Below are 14510 nucleotides of genomic sequence, written 5' to 3' on the forward strand. Positions count from 1 at the left end.
TTTCAGGGAACAACTGAAATTGACCATTGTTTTATCAGTGTGAAATAGCCACCAGACAAATGCTGAAAAGGGAGCCATCTAAAGAGGAGGTGCAGAGGGGGCCTGGAATAGATGTCCCACTTAGGGCTGAGCATTCTGCAGTCTGTCACTCTCCACTTTGCACAGTTGTGTTTCTCTGTGTTGATCGTCATCTACTATAGAAAGAAGCTTCTCTGATACCGGTTGACCAGTGCACTAATCTATGGGCATGGTAATACGTCTCTGAATGTCAGTTCAGTTCTATGCCCACTTAGCAGAGTGACAGTTATAGGTTCTCCCGCACGGCCTGAGTGTCTTGACACAGGTTCCTGATCCTATCACCAGTTCTGGGCATAGGTTTTATCTTGCAGAGTGAGCCTTAAATCCAATCAGAAAGAGATTGGTTATTTCCATGACATTCATATCTCTATTGTACCAGTGGGCATGTCTTGCCTGGCCAGTGGCTGTTGTAACTCACAGGTTTCACAGCTGGGTAAGACTGAGGATTACTTTTCTACTCTGGAAGTGCATAGCACTTTCCTGCACTGTGAATGCTAGTCAGTTGAGACGAGGTTTCCAGGTCAGTATTAGCTTGATTTCTCCGTCTCATTACCATGTGACTCATGTGGATGAGCAACAGGCTCTTATTGTCAAGGATAATACTCTGTAGTGTTTGGGGAGTCTTTGGAACCTCACTGGCCAGCAACGCCCCAAAAGGTAACCCATTCCTGGCCCTGGGTGGTAGTGATGGTGGTGGTGGTGGTGGTGGTGGTGGTGGTGGTGGTGGTGGTGATGTTGATGATGATGTGATGTTTCCAAGAGCCTTTGCTGCCCACTTATTGGTCGGAATGATGTGGGAGGAGCTCATGGAAGGCGTGGCCAGAATCAAAATGCATTGTGTGATATTCCCAAAGAACTAAAATAAATAAGAAAGAATAGAGAGAGTGGTGTCAGATAGTAGAGCTGGAGAGAGATCAGAGAGAAGGAGAGAGGTGAACTTGGAGATGGCTGCACGTCTTCTCTTTCTCTGAAACTTAAGACTTAGCAAAAAAAGATTTCTTGTCCTAGGGAGGAGGGAAAGGTAAGAAATCTGATTGAAGTTGAGGGAGGAAGTCTCTGTAGCATCATCTACAAAGGTTTGTCCAGTTTGTATCCATCCCTCAGAAGCCAGAGCAGGAGAGCAGGCCGTGAACTAACACTGAACTAATGTTTCTTGGGCTCCTCGGTCCACCTCTTTTAGCTCCTACCCAACAATTCCCTTATGTTCATCTTAAGTGTGAACCGTGAGGCATGTGAACTCACTTCCAGCCTGTCCCCTCAAGCACCATAGCTCCACACTCTTGGCCTCACGGGCTGTGTTTTCTCTTTGGGAAGCATTCAGCCTGTAGAGAAAGGGACTTACAGGTTTTTCTGTGCCTGTCTGTACATTAATCCCTTGATCTTGAAGTTAGGTAATGAAAATTCTGAGTCTCCCCTTCCAACTTCTGAAGTTCTTGCAAAGAAAACATTTGTGTGAGAGGTGTTTATCCAGAAAGTAATATTTCAAGAAACTTCTTGCAGTAAGTGAAGAGGGGAAGGAAGGAGTCAATGCATAAAACACGTGGCTAATTGCTTTTAAAATATTTTCAGGGCATTGATTATTTCTTTTGCATAAGTTATCAATAATAAGGGTATTTTCACAGCACCTCCCTATGGAAGAAAAACTATTACATTTTTATGGAATTCATCATTTTCTCAGGTTGTCAAATGGTTGGCTTGCTTTTCTGATTCATAAAGTCACTGCAGTTGGTTTGATTTTAATTTGAAATCAAAACCGTGATGGGAAAGGCAGTAAGAGGCATCAAAGCATCTTGTTCACCCCCTTGATTGAGAACCTTGGGCCTGAGCTGGACGACATTGATCACCTCAGTCTCATCTCTCTGTCCAACTCCCTCTCCTAGGCCATCAACACCTCTGTCAAAAGTAAGATCCCCTGTGTGGTGGTGGAAGGCTCGGGGCAGATTGCCGATGTGATTGCCAGCCTGGTGGAGGTAGAGGATGTTTTAACCTCTTCCATGGTCAAAGAGAAGCTGGTACGGTTTTTACCCCGCACTGTGTCCCGGCTGCCTGAAGAGGAGATTGAGAGCTGGATCAAATGGGTGAGTTTGGGGGAAGTTTCTGGAGGCTGGGTATGAGTAAGACAGGGTTCCTGGGGTGGAACGATGTTTAATGAACTTGATCTCAGCAGTAATGGTGAGTGTTTGGGTTTTCTTCATGACTTTGAGGCTGTTCTCTGGTCTATTCTAGGTGTCTTCTCTGGAAATTAAAATTTGGATGAGTTGTGTACTCTCCAATTAACTGTTCTCAAGAGATAAACTCGAGCTCTTTGCACAGCTTGTCTTTCTTTTGTGCCACAACGCCAATGCATATGCCTCTGTGTTGGGTATATATTACAGATAGGGAGGAAAAGGGTCCCTAGAAATTCAGACTTTACCCAGAGTCGACATCTACTGAAGTCATCACTGGGGAAGAATTACGATCTAGACCCTACAGCCTTTGGTTGCTTTGGATAGCAGACTTGTGAGGAACATTGACACACAGGAACACTAAGGCTTCTGGTTGATAGCCTTAACAAAAACATTTGGATGTATTAATGTTGTACATTCTTACTGTTTGTTTCGTGACTGCTGTTCATGTGCAGCGACTGCCCGCTCAGCACATGAGAGAGCGTCCCTTAATGTTACCAGGTTCCCCCGTACCAGTTCAGACCACCAGAAATGGCTGTATGTGTTTGGATATCTTTTAGAAGCAAATGCTGCCACTTAAATTTTTTCCTGTGAGGAAATACCAGGCTTCCAGCCCAAGGGTTGTTTTCATCATAGAAGGTTGGGTTTAGTTACATGAAGGATAACAATAACAATACAAATTTTAAAACTGGATTGCAGTCCCAGCAATATTTAGTATTTGTATGGGCCCTCAAGACATTAAATGTGGCAAACTGAAGTCCTGAACCATAAAAGATTTTTTTCTTTGTGTTTTTTTTTCTTACAGTGTTACTTAATGTAAGCCTGGGCAGGCTGAATACTGACTGAAAGATGGCCCAAGTCAACCCAGCCTTCTGTGTTGTGAGGCTCTCTTTGCTAATTCCCACAGAGTGGGGTCCTAGTGAGCTCCTTTAATTTTATAGGAGAAGGTGGCTCACTCATGAGCTTGAGGGAATGGTGGGCTCTGAAGTGATCAGGGAATCCTTCCTAGTTAAGCCCATTGTCAAAAATTTAGAAATTTGGAGCCTGGAAATATGGCTGAATTTCATCCCCACAGCCAAGAGACAGCACCTGTGCTGGGCTGGGCTGGGCTGGGCCTTGCCTATTGATGGCTTGTGTGATCTCCCTACTTAGATATTGTGGGGTTTTTTGGTTTTGTTTGTTTGTTCCTCGTCGTCATCCTCGTTGTTGTTGTGGCTGTTGTTTTTTAGATTCTCACACCAAAAGGAAGCACTGGTGGTTTTGTATGTAAGAAAGTTCTTGCAGGGATTGTGTTTTGTTGTGTCCAAGTTTAGCACAAGAATCAGGCCAATGGAGATGAAGATTGAAATTTATGGAAGACTGAAGGCAAAATTGAACAAAGAGGCTGAGAGGCACCCGGCCAGAGGCATCCTTCCTTGTGCTGAGTCCTGAGTGCACTGTTGAGCCCACACACCCCAGTCAGTGTGTGACAAATGCTGGCCTCCTCAGATCACAGCATCACATTCGACAAGCAACAGATACCAGGGAAGATAACCATACTAGGGAAGGTCAAACTCACCGTCTACCCAGACATAATGAAGTGGCCAGGAATAATAATGGGCTGGCCAGGAAACTCATTCCTTGATATTATATCTACGCAGAAGTAGATAGATAAGGAAAGAGTGCTTGCTGTCTGAAATGCTTGTACATCTTTACCTATCGCACACCTGTATGGCTTTAGTTAACTCTAACAGGTAAACAGACAAACATTAACCACTGGTGTGCCATACTGGCCTCCCCTCTCCATTTCCTGAGATAGGTGAAAATAATTCTGTGGCCAGTACAAGAATACCCAGAGAGGAAGGAATAGAGAACTTCAGTTTGCCTCCTTAATGTGTGTCCATGCCAGTGGCGTTCCATTTTAAGTTGACACATGGAATCTGGTTCATGTCATATCGGAAGAATGAAAAAGTCCTACTGGTCCCTCCATTCTTTACGAGGGATTTTGAATTCTACTTCAAGAAAACTATTATAGCCAAATTCACCCTAAGCTAAATGTCAGGATAATTTTGCTGCCTTTGATTATATTATCATTCCTGTGATTCATATCTAATTTATATTCACATCTAATTAAATATATTTATTTCTAATCATGTCAACCAGAAGACATACATAAAAATGGAAATTACCCTGGCATTTTAACTGTGCATTCATATGGAGTTGTGCAATTGGAACAGATTTCCCAAAAGACCAACCTCAGAGTGGGATTATTAACTAGTAAATATGTAAATTAGTGAATATATATATATGCAGTCTTCCAGTGCAGTCTTGAGTGACCTTGCTGGTCTCATGGATGGCTGACTTCCAAAGCTGAACTCATGAACTCCATCTCTCCAAGAAATCCTTATACTTCTGTCCCTGGGAGCTCACCTTGTCCCCCAACAGCTCTCTCACAGCTCCATAAAACTTCTGTGAGCTCATCAAAATCTCAAGTTTCTATAGTATCTGAATATTAGCCACGCTAAATACCATTTATTCAAACATACTTAGAAGGTCCACGGAACCCTCTCTAGGGCTGTCATTGTGCTCTGTATCTGTGTTTGTTTTCTTTTCTCCCCCTTATTACAAAATCAAAGATGTCTTATCCCAGTGGAGCTGTTTTGTGACCCTTAACCCATGATGGCTTCTCTTTCCTCCTCTCCTGTACATTCTTTTTTCCTCCTCTCCCCAAGCCCACAAAACCTTAAATTCCACCTGTGTCTCTTCTGCCCAGATATTGACTGCCCGCATCTTTATTCACCAATCAGAAAAAACTTAGGTGCTTTTTCAAAGACCGTGTTTCAAAATTAAACACTACAGAAAAATCATGAAGGATAATATATTTGTCTCTCAAAAACAAGAACGTAAGTTATTGATCTCTCTAGCATCGAGTCCTCTTGTTTGCCTTTGAATTATCCCTTTCTCTTGTCTCAGACTTTGTGATCAACCTCACTTAGAAGGTTTCCACGGTCCGGCCCTCTATTGCCTGTTCTTCATTCTTTTACTTACCAGACAATTGGTATCTTTAGTGTGTCAGATTCTCTCTCTCTCTCTCTCTCTCTCTCTCTCTCTCTCTCTCTCTCTCTGTGTGTGTGTGTGTGTGTATGCGCGTGCGCGAGTGCGTGCACATGTGTGTATGCGTGTGCATTTGTCTGTCCATGAGTCCAGTCCCACCACATTTAGTTAGGGATGCCAGTATGAGCTTCACTGAAGGATTACTCACTTGAGCCCAGGCAACTTTATGTCGTGGAGGATATGACTCCTCCTATTTACTACCTATAGCTCCCCAGGGAGGAAGCCAGCTTTTATATGAGTGTCCTCACCTATGATTATTTCATCTTTGTTCTTAATGACCACATATTGAAGACAACAGAGCTTTCTCCTTATCTACATCAGCTGAACCCACAGCCTCTAACTTCTGAATTGTATGAATGACCCCCTGGCCACAGCTATTGTGGTCAGAGTGCTCGTTATACAGGGACACGCATATGCACACACACATGCACACACACAAACATACACATGTGCATATGTACACACACATGCACACATACATACACATGTGTACACATACACACACACACAGAGTAGGGAGAGATCACAGTAGCAGAAGGGAGATCTGTTAAGAAGAAAGACTTTAGAGGGAGCAGGAGGGAATATAAGAGGATAATAGGGGGTTAGAATGAAAGTATATTATATACTTTGTGTGTGTGTGTGTGTGTGTGTGTGTAAAAATGAGAAAGAATAGATTCATCAAGAAGAAGTTTACCTTCACCATGCCTCCGCTCAGTTGATTGACAACGTTCTTCACCGCGTATTGCCAGCTCAAAGAAATTCTTGAGAGCCCCCACCTCCTCACGGTCATCAAGATGGAGGAGGCTGGAGACGAGGTCGTGAGCAGCGCCATTTCCTACGCGCTGTACAAAGGTGAGTGCGGTCAGCTCCCTGAGAGTGCAGCTTTGGAAGAGGAAATAATTGCTCTATAAGGCGAACTTCCTCAGATGGATGTATTCTACAGAATAAGATGCTTTATGTCACCAAAAGGCTGATCGAGCGTAACCAGCATAACCCAGGTACTCCACAAGCAGCTGTTTTTAACTGTGGTATAAAGTACGTTTGGAGTCGCAGGCTCCTTTAAAAATGTTGTCATGACTTTGTACTTCCAGGAGAGGGTGTGCACACATGCCTCACATGCACACATATTTATGTGCTACACACACACACCACACACACACACACACACACACAAATAACTTCAGGGCTTCACACATCTCCTGAAGATTACGACTGACCTCTAGGAAGAACAAAGCTTAGCTGTCTTAGCACCTAGGAGACGAGGCGGGTAGATCTTCACGAGTTCAAGGCCAGCCTGACAGTGAGTTCCAGGAAAGCTAGAGGTGCACAATGAGGCCCCATTGCCAAAGGTATTCCGCCAAAATGGTATTGCCTGTAGCAAATAGAAACTAGTAAAACCTTGCCTTTTAGGTAGAAATACCTTACCAATAAATGTAAAGTTACAATGAAAATCTGGGACCTCATGGGTGTAATTTAACCATTAGGAATTTATAAGAATATTCTTGTGCTGGACAGAAGCTTATCAATATTGATATTTATTCCAACAGAATTAGGTCTATCTGGATACATCGATCTCAAAATTATCAACTCTGGAAATAGCCGTGTGTGCTGTATTAGCTACTTCTCTCATTTCTCTTGCCAAATATCTGACAAAAGTAACACAAGGGAGGAGGACTCATTTTTAATTATGGTTTCTAGGGATATAATCTATGATGGAGGTGACAGGCAGCTCTGTGGAGGTTGGAGCATATACCTAAGACTCCTCACCTCCTCATATCTGGATGGACTAGGAAGGAGATCTAGAGATAGTAGATGTAGAGATAGAGAGATAGAGAGATAGAGAGATAGAGATAGAGAGATAGATAGAGAGATAGAGATAGAGAGATAGAGATAGAGAGATAGAGAGATGAGAAGAAAGAGAGAGTGGGGAGAGAAGAGATTGGATTAGAAGTTTGGCCTCTAAGACCTACTTCCTGTGACCCACTTCCTCTAGTTAAGCCCTGTCCCCTAGACTTTCCACAGCCTCTCAGAACTGTTCCAGTAACTAGAGACCAAGGATTCGAGCACAGGAGCATGTGAGGAGCATTTCACACTCAAATTGTGACAAATACATTGTTGTGATACGGCTAACTATTTTGTAGATTTAGGTAGAGGATAAGTCAAATCTATCTTTTGGAATATAACACTTATGGAGCCTCAATCTATAGAGACATGCCAATATATCCTAGTTACTCTGTATTCATACGTAATGGAAAAGTATCATGATCTAAGTTGATCAGTATACACTCCAGGACATACACAATGCGAATTAGAATGGTGACAGCAGAGACATGACAGTTTTGTTTGATTCCAGAACTTTGACAAGTGGCTCTGACAGCTGGATATAATAGCCCGGCTTCCTTACATGTGGCCCATTGGTTGTCCCTTTTCTTCCTCCCCACTTTCAGCCTTCAGCACTAATGAACAAGACAAGGACAACTGGAACGGACAGCTGAAGCTTCTGCTGGAGTGGAACCAACTGGACCTTGCCAGTGATGAGATCTTCACCAATGACCGCCGCTGGGAGGTAGCAGAAGCCTTGGGGGTTATTCCTGGGTTGGATGGACAATGGTCTCAAGAGGACATGCTCTATGCCCAATGAGGTCATCAGTCTGGACTCTTGTTAGTGACTGCCCTGGTCTATCACTGTTGTCCAGCCTCGCTTGATTGTAGGATGGGATAACGATGCTGACTTAGGTTTCTTGCAAACAGATAAATAGCCAATAGCTCTAATGTAGGCTATTCTTAATGTATGGCCCTGTCTGATGTGGAGCTGTCTGCTCTCAGGAGGGGAGGTGTGAAGGGATGGGGACTCTTGTGGGATTATCAGTCTTGCTTTGACTAAAAAGATCAAGACATCCACATTCTTTTTCCACCTCCTCACCCAGCCAAATTCTGGTAATAGATGTGTCAGGGATGAGATAGATGAGGGGTGAGTGGAACAACTTTGCTGAAGACACTCACCAGTGTCTTAGAGTGAGGTTCTTGGGATTCCCAAGGGGTCAAATTCCCATTAGGGTCAAATGAGCACATCCAATATGGAAGTTGCTCTGTGTGTACTTAAAAACTGTAGGGGTTGGGGATTTAGCTCAGCGGTAGAGCACTTGCCTAGCAATCGCAAGGCCCTGGGTTCAGTCCCCAGCTCCGGGAAAAAAAAAAACCTGTAGATTTTCAGAAGACCACATTTCTATCTTTTTCCATTTGATAAACATTTTAGGAACCCATTTATGGGCTTACATGCTTCTAAAGTTCAATCAGCCTTGGAAGCTCTGTTCAGGAGGAACAATTGAGCCATCAAGCAGAGATTTACAAGGGTACATCTTTGTGTTTGGCTTGTCTGAATTGGTTGACGTTATTAAGGGCAGCGAGGATAGATTTGATTTTACACGTGTGTGTGTGTGTGTGTGTGTGAGTGTGTGTGTGTATAAGACTTATATAACTCAATTTTCATCTTCAGTGGCCAGGTTAAGAAAACACTTTCAGACACATCGCTGTATCATTAGGACTTGACTTACATTAACATATGATCAATTTTAATGACGGTAGTAGAAATAGTAATGGCTCATGAATTTTTGAGTTATTCATCCCTTCCGCAAACATTGTGTGGTGTTTGGTCTTTGCACTGTAATGAACCCTATTACACCTCACAAGGCTTTGGTTAATGGAGGGAAAGGAGAAGTATAACTGCATGAATTAATTGATTCACAAATGAATCCCTCTGTGAGGACTGTTGAAATAAGGTCGGGTGGTAAATAAACAAACAGATATTCGTGAACATTAAACATTTAATTTTATTAACTCAGATGAAGGTGGTTAGGGGAAAGACATGGAGGTTAAGCATTTGAGTGCTGGAGTAGCCATCTGTGTGTCCTTGGACAAGGTCCTCAACTATGCTTGGTCAGTTCTCCAGTACAGTACCATGCTGGAGCCAACTCTTAACTGGCATGCAAAAGCTAGCTGCTAAATTTTCAGAAACTTATGGGGTTGGTCATTGAATATAGTCATTTTTCAAGATTGAATCATACAACTTTATAATTTGAAGAAATCCTGTGAGAATCAAAAGTAAGGCATAATCAAGGCTACTAACTTCAAGGACGGTAGGATAGCTCATTGGGCTAGGACATTTATTCTGCAAGCATGAAGCCCTGAGTTTGAATCACTGGCAGTCACATAAAGATCTGCGAATGGGTTTGTGTGTGTGTGTGTGTGTGTGTAAAATGTCAGCATTGAGGGATGGAGATTGATGGCTCCTAAGAGCTCACTGGCTACAGAAACTAGTCTAAGAGGCCAACTTATGTTTAGTTAGAGGTCCAGCCTCTGGGCAATAAGGAGGCAAGTGAGAGAGGAAGAGATGTGATGTCTTGCTCTGGGCTTTTCATGAACACACTCAGGGGTACACATCTGCACACATACATACCTGTGCACACACACTTGCACACACACACACACACATACCTGAACACACATACCTGCACACATACCTGTACACATTCCCGCACACACACACCTGCATATACTTACATGCACACACATACATACGTATGTGCACATACATACCTGCACACACACCTGCATATATTTGTGCACACACACCTGCACACACACACACACACACACACACCTATACCACACACATACAATGCCTCCCTACCACTCATGACTTTCTACGTATTTTAGAAATTGTGTTGGGGGGGTTACTTCTGCTGCTACTGTCTACTGTTAGGACCCTCACTAATGTAGAACCCGCTGTCTAGTGTGGGCCCACCAGTGTAGGATCCTGTCTATAGTAGGACCTTCCAGATCTGTTTCTGGTTCTGCGTTCAGTAGCAGCTAAAACTCACCACGGCAGGAGTGTGTGCATCACAGGACTCAGCAGACACAGCATGAGGGTGTGTGTTTCTCTCAGAGCTATTGCTAAAGATTTGTCAGGCTTGCCTGAAAATGCAGACTAGCAGTAACACCTTTCACCTTGTAATATTATACTGATTAAATGAGAAGGTTCTAAAGGACTTAGAACACTGGCTTACTAAGATCTATACTGTTACCCTCTTAAAAGGAAATTTAAAAATGACATCATGCAGTGCTTTACAACACACGTAGCAGTTTCCAAGCCACTCACAGCAACCTACAGCAGAGATGATCTCGTTTTGTTGACAAGTGAGTCAGAGCACCATAGATGTTCCTGGATGGGGGCTCCTGGTGGTGTCTGGGGGTGCCGCTCTGAGCTTGAATCTCTGAAAGAGCATGACCTGGGTTATCTCACTTGTGTTTGCTGAGCAGAACAAAACAAACTGAGGCTCTGGGACAAAAATCTTGTGTGTGTGTGTGTGTGTGTGTGTGTGTGTGTGTACGTGTGCAAGGCCTTTCCTTTCCTGTACACAAGTGATTCTCGGGGTGGTCCCAGGACCAGTGACAGTATAACCCAGAAACTCGTTAGTGGTGCAAACCACTATGTTCCACCTCAAGCTTGCTGAGTTAGAAGCAAGGTTGATTGCCAGCAGTCTGCTGTAGCAAGTCCCCGTGTTTGAGAACCACTGTCCTGAACTGTCTAGTGTGGGGCCAATGGGAAGGCACACACACTAGAATCCAATGCAAGACAGTAGGTGTAATGGACGTGTGCTTTGAGGACAGTGGAGAAAATGTAGATACCACTCTCCCCAGATGAACCTCTTAGCCTGCTGATCCCAGAGAAATCTAAAGATGGGGATCCCAGAAGGGGACAGGAACTCCACAGAAATGCAACAGAGCCAGCTAACCTGAGCCCTTGGGGCTCTCAGAGTCTGAACCACCAACCAAAGAACACACACAGGCTGGACCTCAGCCTCCCTGCTCATAGGTAGAAGTGCAGCTCAACCTTCATGTGGACCCTGAGTAACTGGATTGGGGGCTATCCCCAAAGCTGTCGCCTGTACTTGGGATACGTTCTACTAGCTGGGCTGCCTTGTCTGGCCTCAGTGGGAGAGGAAGCACCCAGTCTCACAGGGACTTGAAAGTGCCGGGGGGAGGGGGCCTGGGGGAAGAGGAATACCCAGGGGGACTCCACCCACTCAAAGGAGAAGAGAAGGAGGATGGGGGAAGGATTGTGGGAGGGGATGACTGGGAAGGGGCCAGTGAGCAGGGTGCAAAATGAAGTAAAAAAATAATTGATGATGATGATGGTGGTGATGATGATGATGATGATGACGACGATGACGATGATGATGATGATGATGATGATGATGATGATGATGATGATGGTAAGGCTCTTAACAATTTCCCCTAGGCAATATGCGAATCTCAGTAAGCAGTATTAGGCAGATATGGAAGCACCAATGCTTCCTTTATGGTGGGGGTTCAGACGGGGACTGAGGGAGTGAAGGAGACTGCTGTTGGTAAGAACTCATGGATTCAATGGGTGCCAGAGGGCCTGGGTTCCTGGGAATAGATGCCCTGGGCTTCTTTCAGAGGTTTCCCTGTTGTCAGACCTCGTACCATCCACGTTTAATGCTTAAAATAAAATCTTGATGATCCTTTGGATCTGTGAGTGTTGGCAATGAAACCAACCTGTAATAAATATCCTGGCAGCCGTATAATACACCTAAGAGTTGACACAGAGCAAACCTACTGGGTTGAGGCTAAAAGAGAGCATTGCTCTTTCTTTAGACTCTTAAGGAAAACTAGACATCATGGCTTCTGCCTGTAACCTCAGCCTTCGGGAGGCTGATGCAGGAGCATTGCCGTGAGTCCAAAGCTAGCATGGATTATGTGGTGAGTTTCAGGCCAGACTAGGCTACCAAACTAAGACCCTGTCTAAAAAATAAATAAAAATAAAAAGTATTCTTGGGAAGCTCGGTGGGACCATTTTACCAGACACTCAGGACACATTGACACAGGTAGCCAACATCTACTGTCCCAGTGACTTGCTGCTGTGTCACCCCAGATCTCTGCTAGACAATATGCAGCTTGGGTTCCATTTTGGCCATTGTCTGAGAACTCTGTCACAACAGGGAAGGCTAGAGTTTACCTAGGAAGGGCGGCAGAGTCCACAGCACAGCCAGCCAGCAGTGACAGCTGGTTCACAGTGTGTAGACTTCCATTGGTGTCTTCTCCTCCCTGATGCTCTTTCTGCCAGAGTCGGTTCCTGCCCCATGTCATGCTTAAGTGGGCACGCTATCTCCACGCATGCACATTCACACTCAAAGTACATCCCCACATTCGAAGGCTCCACTCGGCTGCTTTCCCACCCGGAGGCTGAAAAGATGAGTTCTATTGTCAGAGCAGGGTGGAGAGAGACGCTGAAGATGCTAGGACTTTGTGGCTGGGATGCAGACACACTTTGTGTTTTCTTTATCGGCCTTGTGGTATGAGCTCTCTCCTGCTTTTTCTCTCTAGTCTGCCGACCTTCAGGAAGTCATGTTCACGGCCCTCATAAAGGACAGGCCCAAGTTTGTCCGCCTCTTCCTGGAGAATGGCCTCAACCTGCAGAAGTTCCTCACCAATGAAGTCCTCACGGAGCTCTTCTCCACCCACTTCAGCACCCTAGTGTACCGGAACCTGCAGATCGCCAAGAACTCCTACAACGATGCACTCCTTACCTTTGTCTGGAAGTTGGTGGCAAACTTCCGTAGAAGCTTCTGGAAAGAGGACAGAAGCAGCAGGGAGGACTTGGATGTGGAACTCCATGTGAGTAACAATGAGGTTACCTATTTGAATCCAGTTCTCTGCCTCCATCTTTCCAATTCCCAGAATTCAGTTCTCTGCTTCATATTTCCTATACCCAGAATTCAGTTCTCTGCCTCCATCTTTCCTATTCCCAGAATTCAGTTCTCTGCCTCCATCTTTCCTATTCCCAGAATTCAGTTCTCTGCCTCCATCTTTCCTATTCCCAGAATTCAGTTCTCTGCCTCCATCTTTCCTATTCCCAGAATTCAGTTCTCTGCCTCCATCTTTCCTATTCCCAGAATTCAGTTCTCTGCCTCCATCTTTCCTAGTCCCAGAATTCAGTTCTCTGCCTCCATCTTTCCTGTTCGCTTCCCCATAGCCATAAAGCAGCTATGTATTTTTCTCTACCGTCTTTCCTAAAAAAAATTAAAGGCACTAGGAAAGTTTCCTGATGTATTGCTCTAGTCCCTGACTGTGGTTTAGCTACATCATTTCCAGATCACAAGGCTTATGTGACACACTTTCTAAGGCTGTTTGATGGGGACAGGGACTAGCAGATGGCGTCCTGCTCATGTGTCAGCCTGTTTACAAAAATAGCTCCCTGATGTGCAGGTGAAAGAGAGAAGGACTGCCAGTAATTCTTCTGTGAAGAAATGGAGTAGTAGACATTTCCGTTAGAGATGTGAATCCCCTGAGATTCCTTTTTTTAGCCCAGGCGGGTCCGGTTCCACCAACAGCAATTATTATCAACATTTGCTCTGGTTGGAGTCCAGCGCTGTGTGAGTGCCCCAGTTTCTCTTCACTTAGAGGAGACGGCTCAGAGGCATAGTGAAGTGAGTCTCTGCTCATACACAATGGCCACCTGCTTGGTGCTGTGCCTCCTAGTGGCCTCTTTCTTTTTTGACTTCGTTTCATCACCCCCTTAAATAAGACACTTTCTCAAATTCTCATCTCAAGAGTTCTCCTGGGGGAACTCAAACTGATTGTTATGTGTAACTCTGAGATTTTTAAGTGTGTGTGTGTGTGTGTGTGTGTGTGTGTGTGTGTGTGTGTGTGTGCATTGTGCAAATGAAAAAAACCTCAGTGTGTGGCTGAATTGAAAGTGAGACTCTTCTATTTGCCGTTCATTTATGTTAAATGTTTGAAGCACAGCACACACCTGGGTCTCATATGTGCAGTTTTGAGTTTGGTGAAGTCAACATGGGAGCTGAAGGACACACCCAGCCACTTCCCGTCTGAAAATGTTCCTTGGGAGATAGGGAATCTTAAATATGAACTACAACTGCAGCCTTTGCATAGCAATCCTAAGAAGTCAGCACATTTTAACATGGTGACCATTGGACAGAAGCCACAGGAAGGCTAGATTTAATCCGAACGCTTTTTTCCCCTAGCTGAGAAACTGATCCACAAGATGGAGAGGAACGGCGTTCTCCATGGCGCAGCCAAAGTCATTCAGTCTTTAAAATGCTCACAGCAATCGCCCCCCTCATCGCT

General features: G+C 44.5%; 1 protein-coding gene and 1 long non-coding RNA gene across 3 annotated transcripts in view; one reads left to right on the forward strand and one right to left on the reverse strand.

Moving 5' to 3' along the window:
* Positions 1 to 14510, forward strand: part of Trpm8 (transient receptor potential cation channel, subfamily M, member 8) — an 86231-nt gene that overhangs the window by 31037 nt on the left and 40684 nt on the right. For both annotated transcript variants that reach the window (NM_134371.3, XM_087564679.1), the window contains 4 exon segments: positions 1959 to 2156; positions 6086 to 6188; positions 7784 to 7902; positions 12747 to 13037. In NM_134371.3, the coding sequence (NP_599198.2) occupies positions 1959 to 2156; positions 6086 to 6188; positions 7784 to 7902; positions 12747 to 13037 (711 nt within the window).
* On the reverse strand, positions 9143 to 13184 carry LOC148003836 (uncharacterized). The gene is made up of 2 exons (XR_015629208.1): positions 12379 to 13184; positions 9143 to 10609 (listed from the first exon to the last, which is right to left on the reverse strand). It is a non-coding gene; the product is annotated as an uncharacterized LOC148003836 (long non-coding RNA).

Source organism: Rattus norvegicus, chromosome 9 (assembly GCF_021556685.1).
Source record: "Rattus norvegicus strain SHRSP/BbbUtx chromosome 9, alternate assembly SHRSP_T2T, whole genome shotgun sequence".
Taxonomy (NCBI): Eukaryota; Metazoa; Chordata; class Mammalia; order Rodentia; family Muridae; genus Rattus; species Rattus norvegicus.